General features: G+C 32.3%; 1 protein-coding gene across 1 annotated transcript in view; it reads left to right on the forward strand.

Moving 5' to 3' along the window:
* LOC143062603 (uncharacterized) overlaps positions 1–14318 on the forward strand; it is a 142496-nt gene that overhangs the window by 87052 nt on the left and 41126 nt on the right. The window contains exons 50-59 of the mRNA XM_076234267.1: positions 5716–5889; positions 6967–7173; positions 8846–8888; positions 9115–9275; positions 9796–9966; positions 10317–10526; positions 10821–10863; positions 11434–11600; positions 11965–12135; positions 12882–13140. Coding sequence (XP_076090382.1) covers positions 5716–5889; positions 6967–7173; positions 8846–8888; positions 9115–9275; positions 9796–9966; positions 10317–10526; positions 10821–10863; positions 11434–11600; positions 11965–12135; positions 12882–13140 — 1606 coding nt within the window. The remainder of the gene's footprint in view (positions 1–5715; positions 5890–6966; positions 7174–8845; positions 8889–9114; positions 9276–9795; positions 9967–10316; positions 10527–10820; positions 10864–11433; positions 11601–11964; positions 12136–12881; positions 13141–14318) is intronic.

Raw genomic sequence — 14318 nt, forward strand, 5'->3', positions numbered from 1 at the left:
GGCGACTATACTACATGTAGTAGGCAATTCCCTTCATTGAGAGGGAGACGTTTCCAAAAAGGGAACAGAGAATCTCAAAGAGGTCACATTTCTCAACCAGTTGCTATATATACAGTAGATAACTTAAATATTATGATTTGGAAAATGTTACTAATGATCTATTGATATTAGATTTATTAAGAAATGGTTATAAAATTATTTTTAATGATGTACCACAAGGTTTATCCTTTTTGAATTAAATACATTTCACCTTTCATAAGGATGAATTAATTTCAGAAGTCCAAAAATTGATAGCTAAGAGAGCTATTTAAAAGGTTGATCGATCAATGGAAAATCAGTTTATTTCCTATATTTTCTTGGTTCCTAAGAAAGATTGGTCTTCAAGGCCTGTATCTATTTGAAAAATTAAAACAAACTAAGTTTGTGGCTTATCAGCATTTGGAGCAGGACCATTTATCTTTTGTTTAGATGTAATTCTTTAGAATAATTATCTATATATATATATATATATATATATATAGAGCTAACATCTATAGATCTCACAGATGCATATTTAAGTATCATTTATGTTTATATCACAATTTCCTGATTTATGTGGAAAAGACATTGATATGATATTTATGTTTTTTTTTTTTTTTTTTGTTTTGGATTGGCTTCTGCATCAAGAGTTTTTACTAAGGTTTTAAAACCTGTCTATGTATTTATGAAATAATGTCACTTGAAGTATATACATGCTATAGTTTATACATTGATGATTATTTTATTATGGATCAGAGTTTAGATGATTGTATTGTGAATACAGAAGAAGTGGTGCAAATGCTTGATAAGCTGTGCTTCAGAAAAATTTTGAGAAGTTGGTACTCATTCCTTGGAAGCACATTGTTTTCCTTTGTCTCATTATTGATACTGAGCTATTTAAGTTTTTTCTGACAGATGAGAAATGGTAAAATTATCTCCCTTGGGAAATTCTTTTTAAATAGAATTGTGTAACGGTATTATAGGTGTTTTACATTATTTATTGGTCTTGTGATGAATGCTTTTAATGCAGTATCTGTGGCATGCATGGGAATGTTACATTGCAGAAACATGGCGAGAAATAATGTTGAAACACTGTATAGTTGTTACAGTGTTTATTATCATCAATAGGTGAAATTTTTTAACAATTTAAAATCAGAAATTAAAAATTTGATTTATAGACCCATCCAAATAAGTTTTTGGGTTGTACCAGATTCCTTTGACATAAGGATTTGGGATCCAAATTTGAAGAAAATGTTTCTGTTGGTAGACGGAGCTTCTTTAAGAGTATGCACTCATTTCATATAGATTTCATAGTATTGTTGGCTATAATATTCTTCTGGAGAAAAAGTTTTAGTCACAGAGAGTTATACAATCAGAAGATACAATTTCAGTAGCTTTTATTATGCAATAGGAGGTGTAACCTCTTTGTCACTTAACATGCTTACTACAAATATTTCATTATTTGGGCTTGGTGTTCAAGAAAGAACATTTTTATCACAGCTCTTTATATTCCTGGTAAGAAAATTTTTGATGCTTATCATATGTCTAAAAAATTTACAGATTCAAAAGGATGTCAATTGAAAGAAGATATATTTGTTTTGTTGTTATTACGTTTTCATTTTCAATCTGTAGATAATTACTTCGTTGTCTTTTGACCAACAAGCTCCTTTCAGAGATGTTTTTATTTTCATGATCAGAATTATGACCTTATATTTTCCCATCTTTTTCATTGTTGGGGATATTTATAAAGAAAATTATTAGTGATAAAGTTCAGAAGGCTCTTTTGATTATCCTTTTTGGCTTGCTCAGAGTTGGTTTTCTTTGCTAAGACCAATTTTAATTTATTTGCCAGTTAAACTGTTAAGCATAAAAATTAGTAACAATGTTACATACTGAAGATAATGTCTTTCCGTCAGGAAGAGACTTAATTTAACTGTATATTGTAAAAAATTAAAGTGAACCAACACCTGAAGGGTTGATTGTGCAGTAGGGTAAAAACGTGTGTATTATACTCAGAAATCACTTTAATATAAACAGGAGATTTCAGAATCATTTGTAAAATATATTTACACTTCATCTTGGAGACCATGCATCTATAATCAAGCATTATCAATATTTTTTTGAGAAATTTCATTATTTGGTGTGTTCAATTAGAGAACCAATTCCTTATCACCATCTAAAAAGGATGTTAGTCACGGATTATTGAAATTTTTGTAAAACACAAGCTTTTCATATTCAGCATGTTTAATGTGAATTTTTCTTGGTCTATGTTGAAACAGACTTTATCCTTTAAGAAATAGATTTTACTGAATTTGTTTGTTTACTACATGTATTTGTGGAAGGTTGCTTAAACCTGAATCTGCAATTGAAGAGTTAGATACTCTTTCACTTGGGAGATGAATTTAGCGCTATCTTTTTTAAGTTCTTAATATTCATTGGAGTATTTAACATTGAAACTGTCTTTTATACTTGTGTCTTTATTTGCCTTGACTACATCTGCCTTGAAGTACTATCTTTATCAGCTGTAGATTTACATTCTATGTCTTTCATTCAGAGACATGGCACTTTATTTTTTCATATACATGAGTTTTTGAAAAATACTAGATCTGTTAGTTAGTTTACCTAATGAGGTGATCAAAGGTTTTGATAAACCAAAACTTTGTGTTGATTAAGACAATGATTTATCATGTTTTGTGTACAAAATAGGTGAGAGAATTCATCTAAGTCTTTTCGTAAAGTTTAGATAGTTAGAGAGAGTTCTAATTTTATCCGAGGTTTTAAGGTTAACTCATTTGGAGGAACCTCTTCATAAGTGCATTTAGCTTCAGGATGTTCTATTAAGGACATTATGGCAACAGTTTTGTCTGGACATATGGTAAAACTTTTTACAAGTTCTATAACAGGAAAGTAAATAATATCAGTACTAAAACACTTTTCTTCAGTTGTAGTTACTGGATGATCTTGTGATTTTTATCCTTTATTAAATGTTGGCATTTATATAAAAATTGTTTTTAGTTTGTGTCTACACTTTAAACAAGCTAATTCATTACTTGAGACCGAAGGCGAAATATGAATAAGAATGTTCCTTCATCCAAGCATATCTTGGATGTGCAGGATGAAGGTCATTCTTAGAATATGAGCCTGAGGCTCGAAAGTAATTAATTCCCACCCTAGGGATTATCAGTCAGACCCACCCTTTTCCACTGGGTTTTATATTTGGTCGACACAAACTTGCTTTAAATTATGACAAGTTATTATGGAACAGGTGCTTATATACTAGGGTCAAGGTCACTGGCCAGCTATAGGTGGTTATATAGTTTGTTTCTTTAAACAGAGATATTATATGTAAGCTTCACCCCTCATAGAGAAGTAAAGCTAATTCATTACTTTCGAGCCTCAGGCTCATATTCTAAGAATGACCTTCATCCTGCACATCCAAGATATGCTTGGATGAAGGAACATTTTTACACTGTTATTTACTGGTTACCTGTTTTGGTAACTATGTAACCTTAACGTTCCAAAATATTTTATAAGACCATCAAATAAAAAAAGAATGATGCTTTCAGACATCCAACATACATATTTACGACTCAGAAAAATTTAAGTGCATTGAAATGCAGGGTTAATTTTATACAACTGTCAAATTCAAGGGAATATTTTTTTAGGCCTACTTTCATATGCAACCTGATGTGACGTACCATGATTTAGTGGTATTACACCTATAGGAGAAGTGTTCAACTCCTTTCAGTTTCCATTGAAAACTGTATCAACAACTTTAATATATCTCCATAAATTTTAACATATTTTGAATGATTTCTTCAAATTGACAGCGTCAGAATCTGCCATTTTTAGCTCACCTGACCTGAAAGGTCAAGTGAGCTTTTCTCATCACTTGGCGTCCATCTTCCGTCATCCGGCGTCCTGCGTCCGTCGTCTGTCGTCCGTAAACTTTTACAAAAATCTTCTCCTCTGAAACTACTGAGCCAAATTTAACCAAACCTTGGCCACAATCATTCTTGGAGTATCTAGTTTATAAAATGTGTCCGACGACCTGGCCATCAAATCAAGATGACCGCTATGGCTAAAAATAGAACACAGGGGTAAAATGTATATTTTGGCTTATATCTTTAAAACCAAAGCATTTAGAGCAAATCTGACATGGAGTAAAACTGTTGATCAGGTCAAGATCTATCTGCCCTGAAATTTTCAGACGAATCGGACAACCTTTTTTTGGGTTGCTGCCCCTGAATTGGTAATTTTAAGAAAATTTTGCAGTTTTTGGTTATTATCTTGAATACTATTGCAGAGATAAACTGTAAACAGCAATAATTTTCAGCAAAATAAGACCTACAAATAAGTTAACATGACCAAAATTGTCAGTCAACCCCTTAAGGAGTTATTGCCCTTTATAGTCAATTTTAACAACTTTTTCGTCATTTTTTGTAACTTGTACAAAAATCTTCTTCTCTAAAACTACTGGGCCAAATTTAAATTAACTTGGCCACAATCATAATTGTGGTAAATAGTTTAAAAAATGTGTCTGATGACCCCACCTACCAAACAAAATGGCCGACATGGCTAAAATTAGAACATTGTGGTAAAACGCAGTTTTTGCTTTATATCTTTGAAACTAAGACATTTAGGGCAAATCTTTCAAATTTAAATGTCCATCAGAACAAGATCTATCCCCTCACAAATTTTCAGATGAATCCTACAACCCAATGTTGGGTTGCTGCCCTAAAATTTGTAATTTTAAAGAAATTTTGCAGTTTTTGGTTATTATCTTGAATACTATAATAGATAGGGATAAACTGTAACAGCAATAATGTTCAGCATAGTAAGATCTACAAATAAGTCAACATAACCAAAATTATCAGAGAACCCCTTAAGGAGTTATTGTCCTTTATAGTCAATATTGAACAACTTTTCGTCATTTTTGTAACTTGTACAAAAATCTTCTTTTCTAAAACTATGGGCAAAATTTAACCAAACTTGGCCACAATCATTACTAGGGTATCTATTTAAAAAAAGTGTCTAATGACCCCGCCTACCAACCAATATGGCCGACATCAGTAAATACAGTAACAGGTGAGCGACACAGGCTCTTGAGAGCCTCTAGTTTATTTTGCTCCTGGCAAAAGATAACAATTGAAAACATTAAAGAATTTGCCATGATCCAAGTCTGAATGTAGAGTAAATATTCTTCATTTTTATGCCCCACCTACGATAGTAGAGGGGCATTATGTTTTCTGGTCTGTGCCTCCGTTCGTTCGTCCGTTCGTTCGTCCGTCCGTTCGTTCGTCTGTTCGTTCGTCCCACTTCAGGTTAAAGTTTTTGGTCAAGGTAGTTTTTGATGAAGTTGAAGTCCAATTCACTTGAAACTTAGTACACATGTTCCCCATGATATGATCTTTCTAATTTTAATGCCAAATTATAGTTTTGACCCCAATTTCATGGTCAACTGAACATAGAAAATGAAAGTGCGAAGTTCAGGTTAAAGTTTTTGGTCAAGGTAGTTTTTGATGAAGTTAAAGTCACATCTACTTGAAACTTAGTACACATGTTCCCTATGATATGATCTTTCTAATTTTAATTCCAAATTAAAGTTTTGACCCCAATTTCACGGTCCACTGAACATGGAAAATTTTAGTGCGAGTGGGGCATCCGTGTACTATGGACACATTCTTTTTTATTCAGATTTTTCTTTGACTGATTGGGCTGATAGAGTTGGAACAGACATTGGACAACAGCTTAATTCACAGTTCAAACAACTATTGATAGAACAGCTGGGGTTGGATATATTACTGAAGAAACCAAGTTGTAACAGAAGCAACACAACTTACAGTCCAGCAACAAATGGATGGAAAAATGGTAAGTCTAGTAGTCTGACAGTAACACATATTTCAAAGTTTACATATGGGTCAATATCCTAATGCACCTCAAATTAAGGTATCCAAGAATAGGCGGCAACTTAAAAAATCTCTGTGCAGTGATATTGGACATTTTTCAATTTTTGGAAAGTAACTGAGCATTTGTATCAATATAGCGAGCAGAGGATCATAGTAAAAAGGTGGAAAAACTATGGAATTATTAGATGTATGCAAAGGCCTTAATTCTCAAAAAAGTGATTTTGTGGGAAAAGGGATATTTTGTGGGAAAAGGGATATTTTGCTCAAAATTTCATATCTCAATAGTTATCAAAGGTACCAGGATTATAATTTAGTACGCCAGACACGTGTTTCGTCTACATAAGACTCATCAGTGACGCTCATATCAAAATATTTATAAAGCCAAACAAGTGCGAAGTTGAAGAGCATTGAGGATCAAAAATTCAAAAAAGTTGTGCCAAAAACGGCTAAGGTAATCTATTCCTTGGATAAGAAAATCCTTAGTTTTTCGAAAAATTCAAAGTTTTGTAAACTGTAAATTTATAAAAATGACCACATAATTGATATTCATGTCAACACCGATGTGCTGACTACTGGGCTGGTGATACCCTCGAACGAAACGTCCACCAGCAGTGGCATCGACCCAGTGGTGTAAATAGTTATCAAAGGTACCAGGATTATAATTTAGTACGCCAGACGCGCGTTTCGTCTACATAAGACTCATCAGTGACGCTCATATCAAATTATTTATAAAGCCAAACAAGTACTAGGTTGAAGAGCATTGAGGATCCAAAATTCTAAAAAGTTGAGCCAAATACGGCAAAGGTAATCTATTCCTAGGATAAGAAAATCCTTAGTTTTTCGAAAAATTCAAAGTTTTGTAAACAGTAAATTTATAAAAATGACCACATAATTGATGTTCATGTCAACACTGAAGTGCTGACTACTGGGCTGGTGAACAAATGGCTTTTCAGGTGTGGTACATGTAAATTACCAAAAAATGAATATATCCATTTTAACCTAGATGAATATTGTACAGGTGTCAATTCTTATGTTTCAGATTGTCCAATCATGACACCTTCCCCCATCACAGTACCAGCTTCCTGTTACATACCTGATTATTGTACAGGTGTAGATTGCTGTTTTGACTTTGATTACCTGGATTTACACCTGAACTTTTACCTGTATATTGATACCTGTAATTATGTCATCAGAGCTGGAATAGAATCCCTAACATTTGAAATATCTCTGTTTGATTACAACTGGGGTAAGAATTATATAATATATTTACAAGACAGGAAAAATAAGTTGCAAGTTTGATCTCCAAAGTATTGTATGGAAAATTATGTTTTTTTTTTTATACAACCGCAAAAATTTCGTATATTGATATGAAGTCGTTGTCGTTGTCGTCGTCGTCGTCCTCATTGTCGTCCCAAGACACATTGGTTTTCGCACTATAACTTTAGTTGAAGTAAATAGAAATCTATGAAATTTTAACACCAGGTTTATGACCACAAAAGGAAGGTAAGGATTGATTTTGGGAGTTTGGGTCCAGACAGTTTAGGAATTAGGGGCCAAAAAGGGTCCAAATAAGCATTTTTCTTGGTTTTCGTACAATAACTTTAGTATAAGTAAATAGAAATCTATGAAATTTAAACACAAGGTTTATGAACACAAAAGAAAGGTTGGGATTTATTTTGGGAATTTTGGTCCCAACAGTTTAGGAATTAGGGGCCAAAAAGGGGCCCAAATAAGCATTTTTCTTGGTTTTCACACCATAACTTTAGTATAAGTAAATAGAAATCTATGAAATTTAAACACAAGGTTTATGACCATAAAAGGAAGGTTGAGATTGATTTTGGGAGTTTTGGTCTTAACAGTTTCCAAAATTAAACTTTGTTTGATTTCATCAAAAATTGAATAATTGGGGTTCTATTGGGGTTCTTTGATATGCAGATTCTAACTGTGTATGTACATTCTTAATTTTTGGTCCCGTTTTCAAATTGGTCTACATTAATGTCCAAAGTGTCCAAAATTAAACTTTGTTTGATTTTAACAAAAATGGAATTCTTGGGGTTCTTTGATATGATGAATCTAAACATGTACTTAGATTTTTGATTATGGATCCAGTTTTCAAGTTGGTCCAAATCAGGGTCCAAAATTAAACTTTGTTTGATTTCAACAAAAATTGAATATATGGGATCCTTTGATATATATGCTGAATCTAACCATGTATTTAGATTTTTGATATATTGTCCGGTTATCAAATTGGTCCACATTGAGGTCTAAAGGGTCCAAAATTGAACTTTATTTGATTTCATCAAAAATTGAATTCTTGGGGTTCTTTGATATGTAAAATCTAACCATGTATTTAGATTTTGGATACTGGACCATAATAGGTAAATGTCCAATTTAAAATTTTTAAGTTTTTAAGTTTAAGTTCTTAGACCAAATTCATTCTGTGTCAGAAACCTATGTTGTGTCAACTATTTAATCACAATCCAAATTCAGAGCTGTATCAAGCTTGAATGTTGTGTCCATACTTGCCCCAACTGTTCATGGTTCGAACTCTGCGGTCGTATAAAGCTACGCCCCGCGGAGCATCTGGTTGTTTCTCGAAACATAAATTCTTTTTTGTTTTCCTAACTTTTTTATTTAATAACCTTTTGTTGGGATTTGATTTCTGAAAAACTCACATGGCCAAATGTGCCAGTTGCATTATGTGCACCATTCAGTTAGGCTACTGGGGGCCTCTAGTTTAGTTGACTTTTTTTATATAGATGTTTGTTCAAAAAAGAAAACAAAAAATAGTGAAATCATAGAATTAGAAAAATAGATCAGAGGGAGAAAATAAATAGAATAATTCGTCGACACAACATGACAAAGGGTTAAAAATCCTGGGTAGAAAATGAATAAAGGATATATATATATTTCTACAGGTGAAGTGAAAGAAGAAAGATTAGTTGAAGTTATTAGGATTCGGTGAGTATTATTAAACAGAAATTATAAGGATTTGAAGAGTACATGTATCGAATACAGAAATTATTGATATTTGGCAAGTAATGTCACACAGAAGTTATCAGGATTTGGCGAGTACATGTTATTTTTTGCAAATTATATGGTAGTTGTTAAAAAAATGTGTAAATTAATTTACCTGTAAATACTATTTATTGACTCTGAAAATAAAACATGACTTTTTATTGTTCAGATACAAGATTGACAGATTGGAGGAACAGAAAAAACTCATTGTAGATGTGGAGTTTAAGATTTGTTTAGAGGGCAGTGTATGTGGAACTTCATTTAAGTTGTTTGATAAACAACTGATCCCTCAACCTCTTTGTGATATGGAGATGAAAGGTCAACTGTTAAGTAAGTTTAACCTTCAAACTTTTCTGGTAAAATTTTGATATAAATGACTTGCTATTAACCTCAGATTCACAAATAAGTTTAATGCATATTATAAATACGAGGGTAATTTATATATAAACATTAGATACACATTCAAAGGGTCTTGTACATGTGTGAAGCCCAGGTCTTCAGATTCAGATTTTTAAGAAACAAAAAGATGTGTATTACCATACTTTTACATAAGTTGCAGAAATAGAGTAGAGGACAAACGTAGACTTGGCCTGTTGCCCAATCCAATTCAATTTATTTGAATTAAATTTTGTTTAAACTAAATATTCCAATTCCATAATGAATGCAATTTTAAATCCTTGTTGCTGACAAGTGTTTTGACTTGAATTGAGTGTAATATGATGCTGATGTATAAAATGGACTTGAGGGTCATAATTTGTTATTGATTTCTTTTTTAAACATTAGATATTCATGCAGATGTAATGTAGGGATTTATAAGGAACATTGCATACACACACTGTTCTTTTTATAGATATATCTTTGGATGCCTGGCTAACAGCAAATGGAGAGGAAATCGGTAACACCTTATCGACTGCAGTAGCAAATAAACTGTTAGATGATCTTGGGTTAACAAACTTCATGAGTTCAGAGCCATGTGACAGATACAGTGGAATGTTTACAGAAAAAGGATGGAATACAAAAGGTGATATAAACATGCTTCTATGTTATGCTCATATTTTATCTTGTAATTTATCCTTCTCAGATTATGTACTACAACTACATTTATTTTAGGAGTACATCAACTACATTTGTATACATTCATTATAGAATCTAGATAATAAAAATTACATGCAAAATAAAGGGCCAATTAAGAAAAAACAACTTTGTAGGAATGATGCTTTGAAGGTGTTTCTTTTGGTTGTAATCAAATTTTTAATGGCTACCAGGTGCATACTTTGATTTTGGTAGATTGAAATCTTTGAAATTACAAGTTGAATTGTTTTGAAGCCTCACTTTTATTTTATGTTGATAGTGAAGGATTTGTGTTTTCAGATTGTCCAGTAGAGTTAGATCTCCCCCCAATTGACTCCTCAGTCAGCTGTTATATACCTGATTACTGTACTGGAATCAACTGTTGTATAGAGATAGACCAAATAGGCAAAACTTTTAATGCCTATGCATTGTTAGATGGTTGTAACTGGAGGTTAACTGTTGGTATAGAAAGGCGAAAAATAGAGATATCTCTCAGAGAATATACATGGGGTAGGTCAATTAATGAGGTAGAATTAACTCACAGCACTATCATCAGGTTTGTAAACAATGGACTCAGATATATTTGTAGAGGACTTTTATTGCATTAGTCAATAGATATATTTCAAAAACAGTAACTGTGTTTGTCAACTGTGAAAGTGATGCCTCTTGTTGCCACCTGATTCATAAGACAAACTTTATTTAAACCATGCTAAATGCCTATGTAAAAAAGTTCTTTTATGTGTCCTTGTTGCAAATACGTTGTATACTAAATAAATATATGTTTCTTGTTTTCTTTTTCTCTAGGTGAAACAAAAATGTTGACATTGATGGAAGCAGTTCAGATAGAGTAAGTATATACTCTCCTACAGTACATAAAAAACATGCATATTTCCATGAACAATTTTAATCAACATTTATTTTCTGAATACTGTATGTAAACTTATCAACTTTTTAGCAAATAGTAGTTTCTTATTATAGGTAAAAACCTGTTTGCATAAACAAAAATTGAATATTTGGTCACATGATAAAAAACAAGTAAAACCAGTATGAAAATACAATGTTGTGTATACGAGATCTAAACAATGAAGATATTTTATTTAAAAAAAGCCATGTTGATAGCAAATCCATTCAAACAGTACTTTTGGTAAAAAAAAATATGTTCAAGCATTAGGGGGAAATAATGCATTCATGCAATTAAATATTAGTAGTTGTTATAGTTATATATTTTAGGTGCTATTACAATGGCAGTCAACATTTTAACTGCATAGCTCCCTGTTTATTTATAAATAGGTGTCTTTTCAAATTTCTAGCTGTGTTTGTATCATCGGAATATATTGAAAAGCAGCCATTTTGACAGGTATCCTATTTTTATGATTTTTTAGGGATTTTTTTTATTTATTATTTTTATTTATTTTAGATATTCAATTCATGACCTAAAAGGAGAAAAGAAATTCATGTTAAATCTGAAGATAAATGTCTGCCTACAAAAACAAGCACAATGTATATTTACCAAGACTGTCTTCCACAACACCAAACTTCCAAAGATAGGTTGTGACTGGTCGGATAATACTTTTAATGTTAATGGTAAGTGACCTTGTTGGTTAACAGAAAAGTTGAAAACTATTGATATTTTAAAATATTGCATGTTTAAAAGTTTCAATGATTCAGTTTGATATTTCAGTAAAGATTAAAAAAAAAAAGGCAATACAGTGTGACTTATGAAATCTTTTAAAGTCTTTGAAGATGGGCATTCTTTTTTTCTGCCACAAAATCAATAGTTTTTAAATTATTTTGATCTTGATTAAACAGGAGGTTATTTAAAAGTTGTAAAGCAGGAAACAAATAAAAGAAAATTTAGATCATGCAGGGAAACAAGTGAAAAGATTATTTCTGATTTTCTGGTAAATAACTGAGATAGATAATAAGTTAATGTATAATTGTCTTTCAGACTTTTCTTTGAAGCAGTTCCTAGTAGATAATAATGCTGTAGGTTTAGCTAAAGGACTAGTTTTGTACAAGTTACTGGATATGTTAGGGATCTCACTGGATCTAAAGGATGTACCATGTGACAGAAGAACAGCACCGTATAGTCCAGTCCTATCTACTGGTTGGAATAATGGTAATCTTAACGTAGTTCAAGTATCCATATTTTACTTCTATGTGAATTTTGTTATGTAACTTTTATCAGTTTCCCTTTACCTTGTTATAGGTTTGATTTACATGAAAAAAAACCAATAAAATGATAGGAAATCATGTATATGGCACAAAGACAGTAATTTAATACTGTTCTTCATCTTGACGGTTGCTGTAATTCAGTTTTGAAACAAGAAGTTTAAGAAACTATTTGAGAATGAGCCTGTTTATTAACTTTTCATTTTCTGAATTGGCTTTAATATGTGAATTAGTTGGACATCTGAACTTATTGTATGAGGTCATCCTACTTGCTGAATGATGTAACATAAAAGAAATAAAAAAAAATAAAAACTCAATCAGGTCTTTACACTTGGATAGATATGTTCCTTTTAGTAAACAAGCTCTGAACAAGCCAGTTGTTAATGCTATTTGAAGTAATTAGACCGTTGGTTTTCCCGTTTGAATGGTTTTACACTAGTAATTTTGGGGCCCTTTATAGCTTGTTGTTCGGTATGAGCCAAGGCTCCGTGTTGAAGGCTGTACATTGAACTATAATGGTTTACTTTTTTAAATTGTTATTTGGATGGAGAGTTGTCTCATTGGCACTCACACCACATCTTCCTATATCTATTGACATAATACACAAAGAAACAGGGTTCTGCAGACTTCAAGTGTCTACAATAGTTAAAAGTGATGTGATGATATATTTGTGAGTGTGTTTTTTTTATTCAGGATGTAAAAATGGATTACCTTTTTCATTGCCATCTTTACCTAGCTCAGTGAGCTGCCATGTATATGATACCTGTACAGGTATGGACTGTTGTATAGACGTGAAGGAAATCAGCAGGTCACTCAATCTGTTCCTCAATCTGGATACCTGTAATTATCACCTGTCTGGGGGAATAGAAAAACTGACCTTCAACAAATCTCTCATCAATTACAAGTTTGGTCAGAAAGAAATGTTTACATTGAAGAATGTTATCAGAATAGAGTAAGTTGTTATATATATAAAGAGAAAAATATAATCATTTTATATAGATTGGTGTTGTTTTAATAAAATAGCTCTTTCCTTCTCCATGTAATTTGACTTGTTTTTTCTCCATTGATCATGGGGCTTTTCAAGAAACAATTGAAAGAAGACAGGGTGTCAGAATGCAACTCATATTCCAATTTAATGGGTTTTAGTTGTTTTAGACAGTTAGCCTTTCAAAAACAATTGTATAAAATAATTATACCCCCGCTTTAAAAAAGGGGGGTATACTGTTTTACCTCTGTCTGTCAGTCCGTCCGTCCGTCCATCAGTCCGTCCGTCAGTCAGGCAGTCCGTCCCATGAAACTTTCGTCACATTTTTCTCAGGAACTACACATCCACCCTTTCTGTAATTTGGTATCAACATTTATATATGTCAGCCATACCGTGTGATGCGTTTTCAGATTCATCACTTGACAACTTCCTGTTTACCGAACACTTGTCTGATTTTACACATGATAGCCAAGTTGAAAATTTTCGTCACATTTTTCTCAGGAACTACAATACAAGGATTTCTGAAATTTGGTTTCAGGATTTATATAAGTCAGCTATACCGTGTGATGCATTTTCAGATTCATCACTCGACAACTTCCTGTTTACCGAACACTTGTATGATTTTACACATGATAACCAAGTTGAAAATTTTCGTCACATTTTTCTCAGGAACTACAATACAAGGATTTCTGAAATTTGGTTTCAGGATTTATATAAGTCAGCTATACCGTGTGATGCGTTTTCAGATTCATCACTCGACAACTTCCTGTTTATCGAACACTTGTATGATTTTACACATGATAACCAAGTTAAAAATTTTCGTCACATTTTTCTCAGGAACTACAATACAAGGATTTCTGAAATTTGGTTTCAGGATTTATATAAGTCAGCTATACCGTGTGATGCGTTTTCAGATTCATCACTCGACAACTTCCTGTTTACCGAACACTTGTATGATTTTACACATGATAACCAAGTTAAAAATTTTCGTCACATTTTTCTCAGGAACTACAATACAAGGATTTCTGAAATTTGGTTTCAGGATTTTAATAAGTCAGCTATACCGTGTGATGCGTTTTCAGATTCATCACTCGACAACTTCCTGTTTACCGAACACTTGCATATTTTTACACTATTAATATTAT

The sequence above is a fragment of the Mytilus galloprovincialis genome, chromosome 2 (genome assembly GCF_965363235.1).
Source record: "Mytilus galloprovincialis chromosome 2, xbMytGall1.hap1.1, whole genome shotgun sequence".
NCBI classification, from domain to species: Eukaryota; Metazoa; Mollusca; class Bivalvia; order Mytilida; family Mytilidae; genus Mytilus; species Mytilus galloprovincialis.